The 17287-nt window shown below is 50.5% G+C and overlaps 1 protein-coding gene across 3 annotated transcripts in view; it reads right to left on the bottom strand.

Annotated features, from left to right (window-relative positions):
- Positions 1 to 17287, bottom strand: part of SULT2B1 (sulfotransferase family 2B member 1) — a 61046-nt gene that overhangs the window by 4952 nt on the left and 38807 nt on the right. For 2 of the 3 annotated variants that reach the window (XM_025269436.3, XM_006040970.4), the window contains exons 2-5: positions 10506 to 10645; positions 3648 to 3856; positions 974 to 1100; positions 628 to 722 (exon numbers count right to left, since the gene is read on the bottom strand). In XM_025269436.3, the coding sequence (XP_025125221.1) occupies positions 628 to 722; positions 974 to 1100; positions 3648 to 3856; positions 10506 to 10566 (492 nt within the window). In that variant the 5' untranslated portion in view covers positions 10567 to 10645. Of the gene's footprint in view, positions 1 to 627; positions 723 to 973; positions 1101 to 3647; positions 3857 to 10505; positions 10646 to 16017; positions 16180 to 17287 lie in introns of all 3 variants that reach the window. The other variant, XM_044930831.2, reaches the window with a different exon arrangement.

Genomic DNA, 17287 nt, shown 5'->3' with positions numbered 1-17287 from the left:
GTCAGGCAAAGCCGTAGTCATTCTTCATGGCCCCTTCTTCCAGGCAGCCTTCCCTGATTGCCCCAGCCAGAAGGCCTTTCTCTCCCAGGTGCCTGCCCCAAGGACGTTCCATGGGGTCCAGCCAGGCTCTCCGTCTGCCTCCAAAGACCATTTCCTTCCACTGCTTCCCTCTGCCTTTTAGGTCACAACCATCAGGAAGCATCATCACTTCTTGAGGGTCAGGGTTCTGTAGCATCTCACTTAACCTATAACCTCTCTTGCTTAGAGCCCACCGGTGGCTCCCACCTACTCAGAAAAAAGCCAAAGTCCTCACTCTGGGCCCCCATCCCCTCTCTGCCCTTGTATCCCACCCCACCCCCTCTCAGCTCTGGCCTCTTGGCTCCCTTTGGAACACTTCAAGCACACTCTCACCTCAGGGCCTTTGCACCGGCTATTCCCTTTGCCTGAGACACATTTTCCCCAGGGAGCTCCATGGCTCTCCCCTGACCACCCTTCTGAAAATCGCGCCCATGTGCATTAGGGATGCTCTGCTCCCTGCTTGCTTTTTCTCCTTAGTTCTGTGGGAAGCGGAGCTGGTGGGTGGGAGGTGGGAGGGGGGAGCGGGGCTGAGGTCGGGGAGGGGATCACCTGCTGCATCTCCTCGTAAGTAATAAACAGGAAGTTTTCTTTGCCCTTCATCCGAATCCAGCCCTTAATGTGGTCGAACCAGGAGCCGAACTGCACTGCGAGCAGAGAGACAGGAGGGTGAGGGACGGGGAGCCGGGCCAGCCCCCCTGGGGCTTGGAGGAGCCCAACCAATGCCCCATGGCCCCAGGCTTGGCCCCTCAGAGCTGGAGGCCTCCCTCCAAGCCCCCACCACCCCACCACCCCGTCTCTGCCTCGCTGTCTCTCCCCACTTCCTTCTTGGCCCTCCTCCCATCTGGGCCTCCTTGGGGCTCACCGGCCCCCCAACGTCACATGCCCCAGTCCTCACCTTCGCCTTTGAGGAAGTTCTCCAGGAACTGGTCGGGCGTGCCAGGATCCTTCAACTGCCTGGCAATCTTGGAGTAGTGATAGAGTGAGACCGCCACATCCCGGGGGTTCCGGCCCATGTAGATCACCTGTGTGGGGGCAGGGGGAAGAGGGGAGAGGGTGTCAGCCCCTGAGGTTTCCTGACCTCCAGCCCTCTCCCTTCTGATCTCTGCAGCAGGACGGACTCAGGGTAGACTTCTGGAGGGACTTCCCAGCTAATCGGGGTTCAGATCAGTTCGCCTCGGTCCATAGCAGGGGAGGGCACCCTCCAGCCACACTCTGGGAAAAGAGAGGGACTGTTTCGATACCAGGTAGAGGGGCAGTTTGGCTTCAAGAAATAAAGAGTGAAGGAGACAGGCATGCAGGGTAGGTGATGGAGATCATGGTGAGGGGCGATGACCAACAGAGAAAGGCGGCCACCTCTGCTTCCTATTCCCACGGCCGAGGCCCCAGCCTCCCAGCCTCCATGCAGCCCCAGAGGCTCTTTCTACACCCACACCTGACCGTGCCCTCCTTGGCCCTCTGCCCCAAGGCAGAGTCCCAGCCCCTGGGCCTGGCATTCAAGGCCCTGATGACCCGGTTCCAATCTGTTTGCCAGCTTGATGTTCTGCTACTAGCCTTACTCCAGCCCCATCAGATATGTCCTCTCTCAAGACCAAGGTTAGCCACGCAGGTGGTCAGTCACACCTACGTGGCCAACCTCCAACAAAAACCCTGGATGCCGAGGTTCAGGTGAGCTTCCCTGGTGTGGGACACTCCATGCGTATTGTCACATGTCTTTGCCAGAGGACTGAGCACTGTCCATACAGCTCCACTGGGACAGACCCCATCAAAGCTGGTGCCTGGTCTCTTGTGGATGCGCTCCCAGGCACCTCTTCCCTTCACCAACTTTAATTTCTGTCCTTTCTCTGTGCTAAGTCGCTTCAGTCATGTCCGACTTTTTGCAACCCTATGGACTGTAGCCTGCCAGGCTTCTCTGTCTGTGGGGATTCTCCAGGCAAGAATACTGGAGTTGGTTGCTGTGCCCAACTCCAGGGGATATTCCCAATCCAGAGATTGAACCTGAGTCTCCAGTGGCTCCTGCATTGCAGGCAGATTCTTTACCGCTGGGCCACCGGGGAGCCTATCCTTTCCCTGTAATAAGCTATAACTGTGATCATAACAGCTTTGCTGAGCTCTATGAGTCTTTATAGTGAATCACTGAGCCTGAAAGTGGTCTTGGGGACCCCTGGATTGCAATCCCCACCACTTCTCTGTCCATACTCACTCCCTTCCTCGGTGATCCCACCAGTCTCTTGGCTTTAATTCCTCTCTCCGTCTCTATTTCTTTATCTCTGTCTGTCTCTGTCTGTTTCCGTCTCTGTTTCTCTCTGTCTCTATTTATGTACACACACATCTCAACAGGTTGCAAACAGATGTGCCCAGCACTCATCACTCCTGTCAAGCCCAGATTCGTCTCTCTCACTGTCCACCGGCATCCTCCACTTGGGTCACAGCAGAGCCCCCCACCTTCCCCCAAAACCTCTCCTTCCCTTCTCAGTCCACGGCAGCCCCAGCCTCCCAGCTCCTTACTGGACGTGCCAAACCCCCTGCCGTCACCCTTGACTGATGCTCCTCCCACACTCACATCCAACCTGCCAGCAAATATTCCTGGTTCCAGCTTCAGAGTACACTCCAAACCCAGCCCTTTTTCCTTCACCTCCACGGCCACCGCCTTGTTTGTCTCCACGGCCACCTTGCACCTGGTCTGTCGCCTCCCCGCCCCCCCCCCCCCCACCCGCCCCGCGCTCGCTTCTGCCCTCGCCCTGAGCGTCTGTTCCGTGCCTTGCAGCCAGAGGGCGCCCGGGAAAACCTAAGTTGGTCCCTGTTTCTCCTCCGCGCAGAGGCCGCCCCTGGCTCCTGTCCTCCTCAGAGACAAGCAAACTCCCCACCAGAGCCCGTGCGGCACTTGCACACTGTGGCCCCTGTTAAATCCCTGACCTCCTCTCTGCTCCGCTCCCCCTTGCTCGCTTAGATCCAACCACACAGTCCTCCTGATTAGACCTCAGGCCTGCCACACCCACCCCAGGGCCTTTGCACCTGCTCATGCCCCTGCCTGGAACATTCTTCCACCATCCCCGACACCCCCGTGGCTCCTCCCCTCACATCTCAAGTCTTTACTCAAATGGCATTGTCTTGCTGAGGCCTCCTTTGACCCCTCCGCTATTTAGAATTGCAACCCTTACCTCTAACTCCAACCCCCGCCTTCTCCTCCTTCTCGATGTGAATATATCATCTTGGATGTATTAACTATTTTCCTTATTTTTAAAAAGATGTTTATATAAATTTATTTGGGGTCCAGGATCTTAGTCCCCCAACCAGAGATCAAACCCATGCCTCCTGCAATGGAAGCGTGGAATCCTAACCACTGGACCGCCAGGGAAGCCCCAGCATTTTCCTTATTTATTCCATCTGTTTTTGGCCTGCCCCCTTTAGAGCGTGGGCTCACAAGGCAGGTGTTCCTGGGCATGTGTTTGCTGCTGTTCTAGATCAGGACCAGGCACATAGTGGCTGCTTAACATGCTGAGTTCATCAGAGAGTTATGCTCTACCCCTCCTCGACTCTCCCAACACACACACCCCTCCCTCCTCCTGTACCTTGGCCTTGGAGTTGAAGAAGGCCTTGGCGAAGAGCTGGATGGGGAGGTGGGAACTCATGAGGCGGGGGCTGGGCTGGTTGGGGAGGCTGAAGGCACCCATGATGGTTTCACACCAGGGTGACCGCTTCCAGATGGGCACGGAGTGGATCCAGGAGGGGTCCCCGTCCTTTAGGATTAAGCTCAGGATCTCAATCATCCAGTTGGTCCCTGTCGGGAAAAACTGGGCAGTTAATCGGAGGTAGGGCTTCCCTCGTGGCTCACATGGTAGAGAATCCACCTGCATTGGAGGAGACCCAGGTTCGATCCCTGGGTCGAGAAGATCCCCTGGAGGAGGAAATGGCAACCCACTCCAGTATTCTTGCCTGGAGAACTCCATGGAAAGAGGAGCCTGGCGGGCTACAGTCCATGGGGTCGCAAAGTGTCGGACACGACTGAGCCACTAACACTTTCACTTCCCCCCGTCTGCTGGCTGGATGCAGAGATGCCAGTGAAAACTGGGGCTCCTGGGGATGGCAGAGCCATAAAGCGGAAGAAGCGAGGATGCCGGAAGCTGCATGGATACCCCCCACCCTTCCCTCCATCCATCCCACACTGGTTGTGCAGGAGGCAAATGCCCCCACCCCCACCTCCACCCCCAGGGTACATAGGATTCATTCCCTATGGACCAAAACTGCAAGAAGAGAATAGCCCAACAGTTAAAGAAGGAGGCTGGGTCCTGTCCAGACCACATAGTTTTCGTTCTTGAAATCAGGAGACCTGCCCAGCCACACTTGCACAGAAAGGATCCTTGGAGTTCAAAGGGGAATGATGTCAAGAGATGTTCTACCCAGACCCCTTCCGGTAAAATTCATCTTGGCTAAGAGTTGCGTGTGCACACATGGGAAGATCCTGAGATATACCAAATACGGACTGTGAACCAGGCAAATCAAAATGATTGGCCAGAGGAAACCTGGAAGAAATGCCCCATAAAAGTAATTCAAACTGCCACAAAGGTGAGACTCAAGAGACTCTCCCCCTGAGTCGGCCCGTGTACCTTTTCCTCTTAATACATAACTTGACTCGTGTCATGACTCTCCTTTTGGTAGAAATTCTTTTCTGCAAAGCCAGAGGGCCAGGGCCCTTGTCACTGTCCACTGGTCTAGTAGCTGGGATCTGGCACTCTTACCGCCTCGACCCAGCCACTCTCTGGCTGGGAACCCAAGCCCGGCTCTAAGCCATTGCAGGCCAAGGCCACCTGAGATCAGTTAGAATTTACAGGAATGAGAATAAATTCCTTTTTTTTTTTTTGCCTCACCACATGGCTTGTGGGATCTTTGTTCCCTGACCAGGGATTGAGACCAGGCCCTGGGCAATGAAAGCATGGAATCCTAACCACTGGGATGTCAGGGAATTCCCGAGAAATAAATTTCTTTTGGGTCAGCTTAATGAGATTCTGAAGCACTCCATTAATACACAGAGGAAGCTGCAACTGAATTCAGGTGGCTGGACTTAAAATCTCAGCGCTTTTCACTGCCCCTTCTTGGGAATAAGCCCTTGATTTCTTTGGTGGTGGTTTAGTCACTTGGTGGTGTCGGTCTCTTGCAACCCCATGGACTGTAGCCTGCCAGGCTCCTCTGAACATGGGATTTCCCAGGTAAGAATACTGGAGTGGGTTGCCATTTCCTTCTCCAGGGGATCTTCCTGATCTAGGGATCGAACCCGCATTGCAGGCGGATTCTTAACCAACCGAGCCATAGTGCCACAAACATCACGTTGTAGGGAGGGGATCTCATTCATGACCAGGTTTGCAAGTCTGGGTTCCAGGAGACTGCCGGCAGATCAGATGAGAAATAACAATAATATGAACAGTCACTTGGTCTTAGTGTTACATCGTCCTGGATTCTAACAACTACCCTGTGCCAATTCCCAGTGTATCGTCTCTCAGCTCCAAACCCATTCCTGGTTCCCTCTTTCTTGACATTGGAACTGGAGAGTATGATCAGATCTCGTTGGCCACCTGGCGCAATGTGACTCTTGGTCAGTAGAGGGCGCTGGAGGAACCCTACAGAAGGATGTGGTTCCTCTTCCTGGTTCTCCAGCTTCTCCCAGAAGGCTTTTTTAAAAAAAAATTTATTTATTCATTTTTAGTTGAGCTGGGTCTTCCTTGTGGTGTGAGGGTTTCTCACTGAGATGGCTTCTCTTGTTGCAGAGCAGGGGCTCTAGGCAGTTGTGGCTCTTGGGCTTAGTTGCTCCCGGCCATGTGTGATCTCCCTGGACCAGGAATCGAACCCGTGTTCCCTGCACTGGCAGATGGATTCCTAACCACTGTACTACCAGGGAAGTCTCCCAGATGGCGCCTGTGACGGACAGAGGCCAGCAGCGCAGTGTGCAGAAAGATGCAGCAGTGTGTATAAAGTTTATATTGTGTATAATTGCAAAAGATGGGAAACCAGGAAATGTGAATCAATAAGAAACTAGTTAAACAAGTAAAACAAGGATTCTTGTACATCCAGTGTTATGAAATACTATGGAACCGTAAAAACCAACAAAACCCCAGGAAGCTCTTTGTTTACAGTTCTAAGATGGGATGGTGTCAAAATACAAGGAAGAAGAAGGCAAAACCATTAAAAAAAAATGAAGCAGAATGATGTGTATCATTTGTTAACTTTTGTGGGAAAAAAGTAACAAAAAAATGTACGTTTTTGCTTGTACATAAAATTCTGAAAAGATACACAGGGACTGTTGGTGACTTGGGAGGAGAGGAATCTTTTGTACCTCTTTAATTTTGAACTATGAATACATGACTTTCTAAGAAAAATTAACATATTTTAAACTTAAAAAAATCTAGAATAACTAGACATCATATGCAAAGAAGCTTGATCTATACCTCATACTATGTGTAAAAATTATCTTAAAATGAATCTTAGACTTTAGTGTAACATCTAAAACTGAAAAATTTCTGGAAGACAAAAAAGCCATCTTTATGACCTTGGTTTAGGAAAAGTTTCCTTAGCTATGACATCAAAGTCTGATCCATTAAAGAACAAATTGACAATGGGAGCTCATCAAAATTCAAACTTTTGCTCTGAGAAGACACTGAAAAGAAAATGAAAAGACAAGCCACAGACTTGGAGAAAATGCCTGTAAAAAGCATACCTGATAAAGGATGCATACTCAGATTACATAAAGAGCTCTCGAAACTCAATAATTAGAAAATCAACCAACCAATTAAAAAGAGTACAAAAAAAAATCTGAGCAGACACATTGCTGAAAAAGGTATATAACGGCAGACTTCCTGGGTGGTCCAGTGGTTAAGAATCCACCTGCCAATGCAGGGGACACAAGTTCGATCCCTGGTCTGGGAAGATCCCACATGCCTCAGAGCAACTAAGCCCGCTCACCACTATTACTCAGCCCTGGTTCCACAACTAATGAAGCCTGTGTGCTCTAGGGCCCACGAGCCAAAGTTTCTCAGCTTGTATGCTGCAACTATTGAAGCCTGAGCGCCCTCGAACCCACACGCCACAGCTACTGAGCTCAAGTGCAGCACCTGCTGAAGCCCAGGAACCTAGAGCCTGTGCTCTGCAGCAAGAGAAGCCACTGCAATGAGAAGCCTGAGCACCACATGAAGAGTAGCCTTCACTTGCTGCAACTGGAGAAAGCCTGCACAAAAAGCAAGGAAGACCCAGTGCTGCAAAAAAAAAAAAAAAAGGTATATGATGGTTTGTAAGCCTCTGGAAAAATGCTCAGCTTCATCAGCCGTAGAGAAACGCAAATACAAGCCACAATGAAATACTAGAGCACGTCTGTTAGAATGATTTTTCAGGGAATTTCCTGGTGGTCCAGAGGTTAAGACTTCCTGCTTCCACTGCACTTAGCATGGGATCTGCCCCTGGTTGGGGAACTAGGGTCCCACATTCCCTATGGTGTGACCGAAAAAAAAAGAAAGAGAATGTTTTTTTAAAAAAACTTGACAATATCAAGTGATAACAAGGAAGCAGAGCATCTGGAGTCCACCGATCTTGCTGGTGAGAACACAAGAGGGTAAACCAGCTTACCCAAAAGTACAAGAGGGTTTCCACTTTGGAGCCAGTTTGGCAGTTTCTTAAGTTAAGTGTATGTACTTTCATAAACTCAACAGTTCCACTGCTAAGTATTTACCCAAGATAAGTGGAGAAGTATTTCCATGCAGAGACCTGTGTGAAATGAATTATGGCAGTTGTATTCGCCATACTCAGCCCAACCTGGAAACAAGCCAAGTGTCCTTCAGCAGATGAATGTATAAAACCACCATGGTCCATCCATTTTCTGGAGAACTCCAGCAATAACAAATACAACAACTTGGATGAATCTAAAATGCATTGCTGGGGCAGGTGTAGGAAGGAAAGGGTGGGACAGGTGGAGAGAGTAGCATGGAAACGTATGTAAAACAGATAGCCAGTGGGAATTTGCTGTCTGACTCAGGGAACTCAAACCGGGCTCTGTGACAACCTGGAGGGGTGGGATGGGGTGGGAGGTGGGAGAGAGACTCAAGAGGGAGGGGACATACATATACCAATGGCTGATCCATGTTGACGTATGGCAGAAGCCAACACAATATTGTAATTATCCTTCAATCAAAAATAAATTAAGAAAAAAAATACATTACTGTGAGAGAAAGATGTCAGTCTCAAAAGTTACATGGAGTATGACTCCTTGTGTGTGGCATTTTGGGAAAGGCATAACTACAGGGGCAGGAAATGGATGACTGGTTGCTGGGGGTGGGGTGAGGAGAGAGCTGACCACAGAAGGTGTGAAGGGATTTCTGAGGGCAGGAAAGCACCGAGTCCTGGCCATTCAGGGCGCCAGGGAATTCCCTGAACCATTCTACATCTCAGCTGTAGTCTATCAAAATTCACAGAACTCCAAGAGAAATGAAAACATGTCCACAGACAGATTTGTATATCAATGTTCCCACAAGTGTTATTAAGAGTCAGAGAGTGAAAACAACCCAACTGACTGCTTATCAACTGATTAATGAATAAGTATACCTAATAGTATACCCCTTCGGAAAAGAATCCACCAGCAGTGCAGAAGACGCGGGTTCGATCCCTGGGTCGGGAAGATCACTGGAGAAGGAAACGGCAACCCATTCCAATACCCTTGCCTGGAGAATCCCATGGACAGGGAAACTTGGCGGGCTACAGTCCACAGTGTCACTGAGAGTCAACTGAAGCCACTGAGCACGCAGGCAGTACACTCATATCACGAAACATTATTCTGCTATAAAAAGGAATGAAGCACCAACAATGATGTGTGTCAACCTCAGAAACATGCTGGAACTTCCCCGGTGGCTCAGCGGTCAAGAGTCTGCCAATGCAGGAGACATAGGTTCGATGTCTAGTCCAGGAAGATCCCTTGTGCTTCAGCAACTAAGCCCAAAATGCACCACAACTACTGAGCCTGGGCACTAGAGCCTGCAGAACCACAACTCCTGAGCCCACGTGCCGCAATGACAGAAGCCTGTGCAACCTACAGCCCCTGCTTCACAGCAAGAGAAGCCACCGTAATGAGAAGCCCGGGCACTGCAAGTGGAGGGTAGCCCCCACTTGCCACAGCTGGAGAAAGCCCACGCACCCACGAAGACTCAGCATAGCCAAAAATAAATAATAAATAAAGAAAATTATTTTTAAAAAGTGGGCTAAGTGAAAAAAAGTCAGACACAAAAGACCAGCTCTTGTACTATTCTACTCACACGAAATGTCCAGAATGGGCAAAATCATAGAGTAAAAAAGCAGAATAACGGTGCCTAAGCCTTGGGGGTGGAGGGGGGTGGTTGGAGGTGACGGCTAATGGGAACAGGGTTTCTTGTTGAAAGTGAAGTGAATGTGTGAATGCCTCAAGCATGTCTGACTCTTTGCAACCCCATGGACTGTGGCCCGCCAGGCTCCTCTGCCCATGAAATTCTCCAGGCAAGAATACTAGAGTGGGCAGCCATTCTCTTCTTCAGGGGTTCTTCCTGACCCAGTGACTGAACTGGGGTCTCCTGCATCACAGGCGGATTCTTGACTATCTGAGCCACCAGGGAAGCCCTGTAAGTAATGGAAATGTTCTAAAACTGACTACAGCCATGGTTTGCACAACTCTGTGAATATCCTACAGCCAAAGAACTGTGTACACTTTCCAATGCGTGGATTTGGAAGTATACAAAGCGTATGGTATGTGAATTATTCTTTTAAGTGTTACCCAAAAAATCCTCATAGAACTCTCTGTTGAAAAGGGTGAGTATAACATTTTGAAATTCTTCAAAATATTTTGAAAAAAATATCTTTGTTCAGAGCTGTGTCTCTGCACCTGGCAGACAGTTAGTAAGTAGCATTTCAGTAACCAAATGGAGAAAATTAAGATCTTTCCTTCCGCCCTCTCTTCCTCCCTTCCTTTCACGAATATTTATTGAATGTGTTTCACTGTTTTCGGCTCAAAGAACACAGTCACGATCAAGAGGAAGCAAAATATCTACCCTCATGGAGCCAGGTTCTAGTGAGGAAGACGGACACTAAATCAACCAAGGAAAATATAGTACAGTGGCTGGCAGGGAAGACAAGTATGAGGAGACTTCAAGGATGGAGAAGCTCTTTTAGCCAGGAAGGTCTCAAAGACCCAGCATAGGGGCCCGGAGGGAGCCAGGCACCCAGGGATCCGGGGAGGGGTGCCCCCTGGCGGAGGGACCGGCCATTGCAAAGCCTTGGCTCTGAACAGACCAAACGGGTCCCCGTCCCCACCGCCCCTCCCGCGTTCTTCTCCCGCTTTGTCCTCGGTGTCACCCTCTCACCCTCGGCCCCACACTCACCCAGCACTCTCCCTAGAGCACCCCCTCCCGGCCCGGCCCGGCAGGTACCTGACTTGGGGTAGGTGACGATGAAGATGTCATCGTCCTGTACTTCGGCGTTCTCTACCATGCTGATGCTCTCAGGTGAGTAGATGCCCACGGGGAAGAGGATGCCTTTGTACCTGAAGTATTCGCCTGACAAATTCTGGCTGTAGGAAGGTAGGGGAGACACCGTGAGGACCGGAGACGAGGCAAGGACAGAGGTCACCCCTGGGAGAGCCTGCTTTATTTATTTATTTATTTATTTTTTTGCCATGCTGCCTCATGCAGGATCTCAGTTCCTCGACCAGCGAAAGAACCCACGCCTCCCAGTGGAAGCTCGGAGTCTTAACCACTGGACTGCCAGAGAAGACCCAAGGGGCCTGCGTTTGAGCGTCCTTCCAGGTCCCAGGAGCCTGCCCAGGGGTCCAGCTTTACAGCAGACGCTTCCAGAACTGATGGCGACAGAAAGTGGAGGAGGGATTTTAGGGCAGAGGACAGAGGGCTACCAAGGACATGGGCGAGGAGCACTCCATTCATTAATAGAACTTTCTCTGCACCTCGTTTCCTCATCTGCAAAGTAAGGCTGATTTACTAACACCTGGTAACAATTCTGGGCTTCCCTGGTGGCTCAGAGGGTAAGGAATCTGCCTGCAATGCAGGAGACCTGGGTTTGATCAGTGAATCAGGAAAATCCCCTGAAGAAGGGAATGGTACCCCACTCCAGTATTCTTGCCTGGAGAAATCCATGACTAGAGGAACTTGGCAGGCTACAGTCCATGGGGTCCCAAAGAGTCAGACACAACTGAATGACTAACACTCTGACTTCACTTCATAACATTCGTACGAAATGACAATGATTGGTATCTCCGTTCTCTGGATGAAGACATCGAGGCCCAAAGAGGTCAAGTGACTTGCCCAAAGTCACACAGCTGGCGGGACACACAGCACTTCACCCCTGCAAAATGGGACTAAGCACTTTCCTTATGTATACTCTTCCCCCCAACCCTCAAAGAAGATGCTCAGTCACCACCTCCATTTTACAAACACAGGCCAGAGGAGTCAGGTGCCCTGCCCATTCCTGCACGGCCACTGAGACGCAGAGCCGACCTGCGAAACCCATTATGTGCAGTCACCCGGGAAGCCTGAACAGTCTTCAACTTCAAGCCCCTCACTGAAGCCACTTTCCCCAAAACCCTGCAGTGTGTTCACAGAGCCATACAGGGACATACAGCTTCCCAAAGTGAGATGCTTTGAGAGCAATCCATTTAATTCTCTGACTCTGTGCTATGGCAGCCTCCCCTGGGGTTTCCTGTCTGTGGCGTGGGAGAGAGATAGGTATTTGGGGGACCTGGCTAAGATGAAACTGAGCTGAGGATGCATTTCACCGGACTTCTGTGGGATATTTACAAGGTTGGCCGGCACGTCTGTGTATAGTTACGGGGATGGCGAGCTGGTTGGGTGCAGGAATTGCTTCTGGGAGTGCTGATTGGGCATAAAGACAGGAAGGCTGGGGACATGGAAGTCAGATCACATTATCACACGTCCAAGGGAGCTTGGCGTCAAAAGTATGGAGTCTGGGAGGAGACTCAGGTTTTTGTTTTTTACTTTTTGGTATGGGCTTCCCTGACGGCTCAGACAGGAAAGAGTCTGCTTGCAATGCAGGAGACCTTGGTTTGATCCTTAGGTTGGGAAGAACCCCTGGAGAAGAGGATGGCAACCTGTTCTTGACTGGAGAATTCCATGGACAGAGGAGCCTGGTGGGCTACAGTTCATGGGGTCACAAAGAGTCAGACTCCACTGAGCAACTAACACTTTCACTTTCTTCACGAGGCATGTGGGATCTTAGTTCCCTGACCAGGCGTGGAACCTGCGCCTCTTTGCAGCGGAAGCATGGAATTTTAACTGCTGGACTGCCAGGCAAGTCCCTAAAATAATTGCTTTTAATAAAAAGGAAGTGAGGTGAGTGTTGGACCCAGTGAGGTTGAAACCCCAGCTGACTTGCACAGGCCTTTTCTGTTATTTCTTCCTCATCTGCCCAGTTGACAGATGAGAAAACTGAGGCCCACTGAAGGCTGCAACTTGCCCAGGGATCTCCCAGTGTCCTTCCTGAAGGCCTCCACCAGAGGGATGGGGAATTTCTCCAGGGCTTGCAATCAGGCTCAGGCTTGCAGGAGAAAGACAAAAGCTAGAGTATTGTTTCCCCAGATCCCAGGAGGGTTCTGGGGAGCCCAGGTAAGGCTTGGCCCAGCCAGCCAGGGTTGCCAAAGGGCGGAGTCCCAAGGTGGGGGGGGCTCAGAGGAGGCTATGGAGGAAGTTGGCAGGTGGGCTATGGTCTGCTTGCCAAGGCCCCTTTTGTTCCTGGTGAGGGGACTGGGAAGGAGGGGCTGGTTACCTTAGAGGGGTGGTGGCAGGGGCTTTGCAAGCTCTGCTTCTTAGTATGTCCCAAAGTGGGACAAGTGTGAATGAGAGTGTGATTCTAAGGGACTTCCCTGGTGGTCCAGTGGCTAAGACTCTGAGTTTCCAATGCTGGGGGTCTGGGTTCAATCCCTGGTTAGGTAACTAGATCCCACATGCCTTACTCAACTAAAGAGTTCTCAAGTCGCAACTATAGATTCCACAATGAAGATCGAAGATCCTGCACACCACAGCTAAGACCCGGTGCAGCCAAAATAAATAAATATTCAAAAACAAATATTTTTTTAAAGTGTGGTTCTGGAGCTGGGCGTCTCGGGTTCAGAGTTGAGCTTTGGCACTCCCTAGCCGAGGTAAGGCCCAGTGCTTAATCTCTCTGTGCCTTGGTTTCCTCAACTGTAAAATGGGGATAGAAGAAGTCACATAGTGTCTTGGTTAACAGCATAAACCCTGGAGCCAGAATCCATGAGCTTGAATTCTTCCTCCCTCCAGCTGTGTGGCTGTGGGTAACTCACTTGGCCTCTCTCCACTTCAGTTCTTTCATCCATAAAATGGGGATAATAAGTAAATATTGTGAGCATGTAAAAAGTGCTTAGAAATGGGCCTGGCATAAGAGTATGCATTATATAAATGTTTCTTAATTTTTGGTGGGAGGATTTAATGTATCATTTGACTTGTAGTCGAGTCAAGATAGGATTTGACTCGTAGTCCAGGTTCAATAAATCTGGACTAAAATTATTGTTATTATACCCAGTAATAGAGGCAACACTAGGTGTTGTGTGAGCCCAGAGGAGAGGTTACTTGGCACAACCTTTGGCACACAGTAGGCCCTCTGCTGGCCCTCAGCACGTTGTCATTAACTTTATTGTTCAGGGATGTCAGAGGTTAAGCACAGGCAGCGGAATTAGTGATGTCACTAGTTGTCAGGCAGATTTAACCCAGTGAGCGGGACTGTGAGGTCATCAGTCACTAGGCAGATTAGCTGCTAAGTGCCTGGGTCTTGGCTACGGTGGGTTCCCTGTGTTCTCTCTGGGCCCTAGGCAGCAGATCTTACCTCTCTGAGCCTCAGTTTCCTCATCTGACACGTGAAGATAACGGTAATCTCAACCTCAGGGTTTTAATCCTACCTAAAGATTAAAAGGGATAATATATGCTAAGTCCTTGACTGATGCTCAAGACACAGAAGCTCCCTTTAGCGTTCAGTGCTATTTTAGACTTTGATCTCACCAACAGCTCCTTAAGGAAGAAATGTCCTCCCCAGCTTACGGAAGAGGAAAATGGAGTTGCCAACAAGGAAAAGATCCTGTGCCCTTCAGGAGTCTCTGAAATATTCACTGAATGCATACATGCATAAATATGAGGGTGTCCCACCATCCCTTGGGCTTCCCTTGTGGCTCAGCTGGTAAAGAATCCGTCTGCAATGGGGGAGACCTGGGTTCGATCCCTGGGTGGGGAAGATCCCTGGAGAAGGGAAAGGCTATCCACTCCAGTATTCTGGCCTGGAGAATTCCATGGACTGTATAGGCCATGGGGTCACAAAGAGTCGGACACAACTGAGCGACTTTTACTCACACCATCCCCTTCAGCACAATCTCCAAATTGGGGGACCAAGCCCCACCCCAGGAAGCCAGGGTGGAATCCACAGTGCTAATACATTGTTGGTGCCTAACCAGTATTTGACTGACTGAATGAATGAATGTGTGAATGAATAAATGAATGCGGATGAATAAATGTTTGAAGGAATATGTGATGAATATGTGAATGAATGAATGAATGTGTGAATGAATGGACAATTGAATGTTTGAATAAATAAATGAATGCATGAACGTGTGAGTGAATGAAGGGGGTCATCTGGACAAAAAGTTAAGGAAAGTTAAAGAGCACTTGTTACATCCATTCACGTTCCTCCAGGGTTCTCAGTCCCCAGCATTTTTAGAATCCCCCAGGGAGACGTCAGAAACTCCTGAAGCCCAGCCTCATTCCAGGTTAACAGTGTCCAAACCTCACCACTGCGCCCCTTGAGCCCAGAACAACCAGCTACTCAATAAATGACTGAGCATCAATATTCAATTAGCAATCAAGGCGTGATGGGGGCGAGCTGGGACCTCCCCGTATGTCACGAGGCTACAGGTGAGAAAATGGATGTTGAGGGAGAGGGAACCATGTGACCAAGGCCACTTGGCAAGCACCAAACAGAGCTGAGATGTGACCTTGAGCCCCGCAGACAGTTCCATTCCGGATCCTCCTTCCTCACATCCCCCACTCCCGCCAAAGCCACCCAACGCACCAAGCACTATTCCAGCCTCTGGCCTCTGTGTCTGCCGTTCTTCCCACCAGGAATGCTGTCTCCCTGCACTTGAGCATGGTGGCCTGGCTGGGGTTGGGGGGGCGGAGGGGCGGGGATCTGGAGTCCTGCTTGGCTGAATCTTACTGTGTGTCCCCAGACAGGTGCTGTGCGCCCTGTCTTCTCTCCCCACCTGGTAAATTAAATCTGGCCCTGGGGTGACCTTGCTTCTCCCTGGGTTCTGAGCCCAGTTGGTTTCCAGGTCAGCTCCAGGCCCTGTGGCACGCAGCGATCGCTTGGCTGGAGCCGAGGAATGAAGATGACAACTGGGCTGGGGGCAGAGGCCTGCAGCAGGAGCAGACAGCTCATGTGATGGGCAGTGGGCCAAGGTTGTAACTGGCCTCCTCAAAGGGGCCCGGCCTGGGACTTCCCTGGTGACCCGGTGGCTAGGACTCCACACTCCCAACACAGGGGCCCTGGGTTCGATCCCTGATCGGGGAACTAGATCCCACATGCCACAACAAAGACCCAGCACAATCAAATAAATAAAATAAAATAAATAAAAACTTAAAAAAAAAAAAAGAAAGAAAAGGCCTGGCCTGCCCTGCTAGGGAGACCCCGGGACACAAGACTACGAATGGCCCAACCTGGTGACCCTCCTTCCTGCCAGCCCCCGACATCCCAGTCCCTCAGGCCCTGGCTCTTCCTCTTGTTCCCCACCACCCTGGTCCAGCTCCTCCTTGCCCTCTGGATCCTCAACCCAGCCTCCTCCCCAGTCTCTTGGCCTCCAGTTTCTCATTCCTGTTCATCTCTGACTGGCCCCGAGCTCAAGGCCCTACATACCCTGGTGGAGGGGAAGTGTATCAGAACTTGGGTGCCATCCATCAATATTTTTGTTGAAGGGACTTCCCTGGTGGTCCAGTGGCTAAGACTGTGCTCCCAGTGCAGGCGGCCCGGGTTCGACCCTTGGTCAGGCAACTGGATCCCACATGCCGCAACTAAGCCCTGGGTGCAGCCAAATAAGTAAATATGTGTGTTGAAAAAATAAAAATAGCCCTCACAATGCTCCCTGGCCTGACATTCCTCATTCCATTATAAGCCTTAATTTGCTTATCCCCTCAACAACCCTAGGAGGCCACCCGACATTGCTACCCCTGAGTTTCAAATGAGGAAGTAGAGGCTCCGAGAGGCAGCGTCACTAGGCTGCTATCACACAGCTGCAGAGGGCAGAGCTGGGGTCTGAACCCAGGCAGTGTGGCCCTGCAGGCTGCACCCTGAACCGCCCCTTGCCATGGGGGTAACCCCTCCCCAGTCGCCATTCAGTTGTTCTCAGGTAAGCTCATCCTGGGCACAGGCTGTAGGGGCTTGAGGGTGGAGGGGGGTCAGGAAGACACAGATTTGACCTCAGGCAACGCACATAACCTAAGTCTCAGTGTCCACCTCCTTCCCCTTGGTCACAGGACCATTTAACTCATAGGTGTATGTGACCATTATGAGTATTATATTGTATACTAGGGCTTCCCGGGTGGCTCAGTGGTAAAGAATCTGCCTGCCAACGCAGGAACTGTTCGCAGGAGACGTGGGTCCGATCCCTGGGTCGGGAAGATCCCCTGGAGGAGGGCATAGCAACCCACTCCAGTATTCTTGCCTGGAGAATTCCGTGGACAGAGGAACCTGGCAGGCTACAGTCCTGGGGGTCGCAAAGAGTCGAACACGACCTAGCAACTTAAGAAACAACCATAATTGTATATTAATAGACTTCCATGAAATATCTTAATATAAGCAAAGATTTTAAAGCAGAGTTTCTCCCTCTCCTGGGAATTCACCCGAGAGAAACAGAAACTTATGTTTACATCAACATGAGTACTCAAGTGTTTATAGCTGCCCTGTTCATAATCTCCCCAAACGGGGAAGAATCCAAATGTCCTTCAGCGGGTGAGTGGATAAACAGTGGTACACGCACACCATGCGATACTACTCAGCAATGACAAGAAACGAACCTTTGATACCCACCACCACACAGATGGGTCTCACAGGCATTGGGCTAAGTGAAGGAGGCCAGTCTAAGGAGGTCACGACGTGTATATTTCCATTTATACGCCTGTAGTGGCCT

This window comes from Bubalus bubalis, chromosome 18 (genome assembly GCF_019923935.1).
Source record: "Bubalus bubalis isolate 160015118507 breed Murrah chromosome 18, NDDB_SH_1, whole genome shotgun sequence".
Classification (NCBI taxonomy): Eukaryota; Metazoa; Chordata; class Mammalia; order Artiodactyla; family Bovidae; genus Bubalus; species Bubalus bubalis.
The sequence above is the reverse complement of the archived record's forward strand: the minus strand, read 5'-3'. Positions and strand labels throughout refer to the sequence as shown.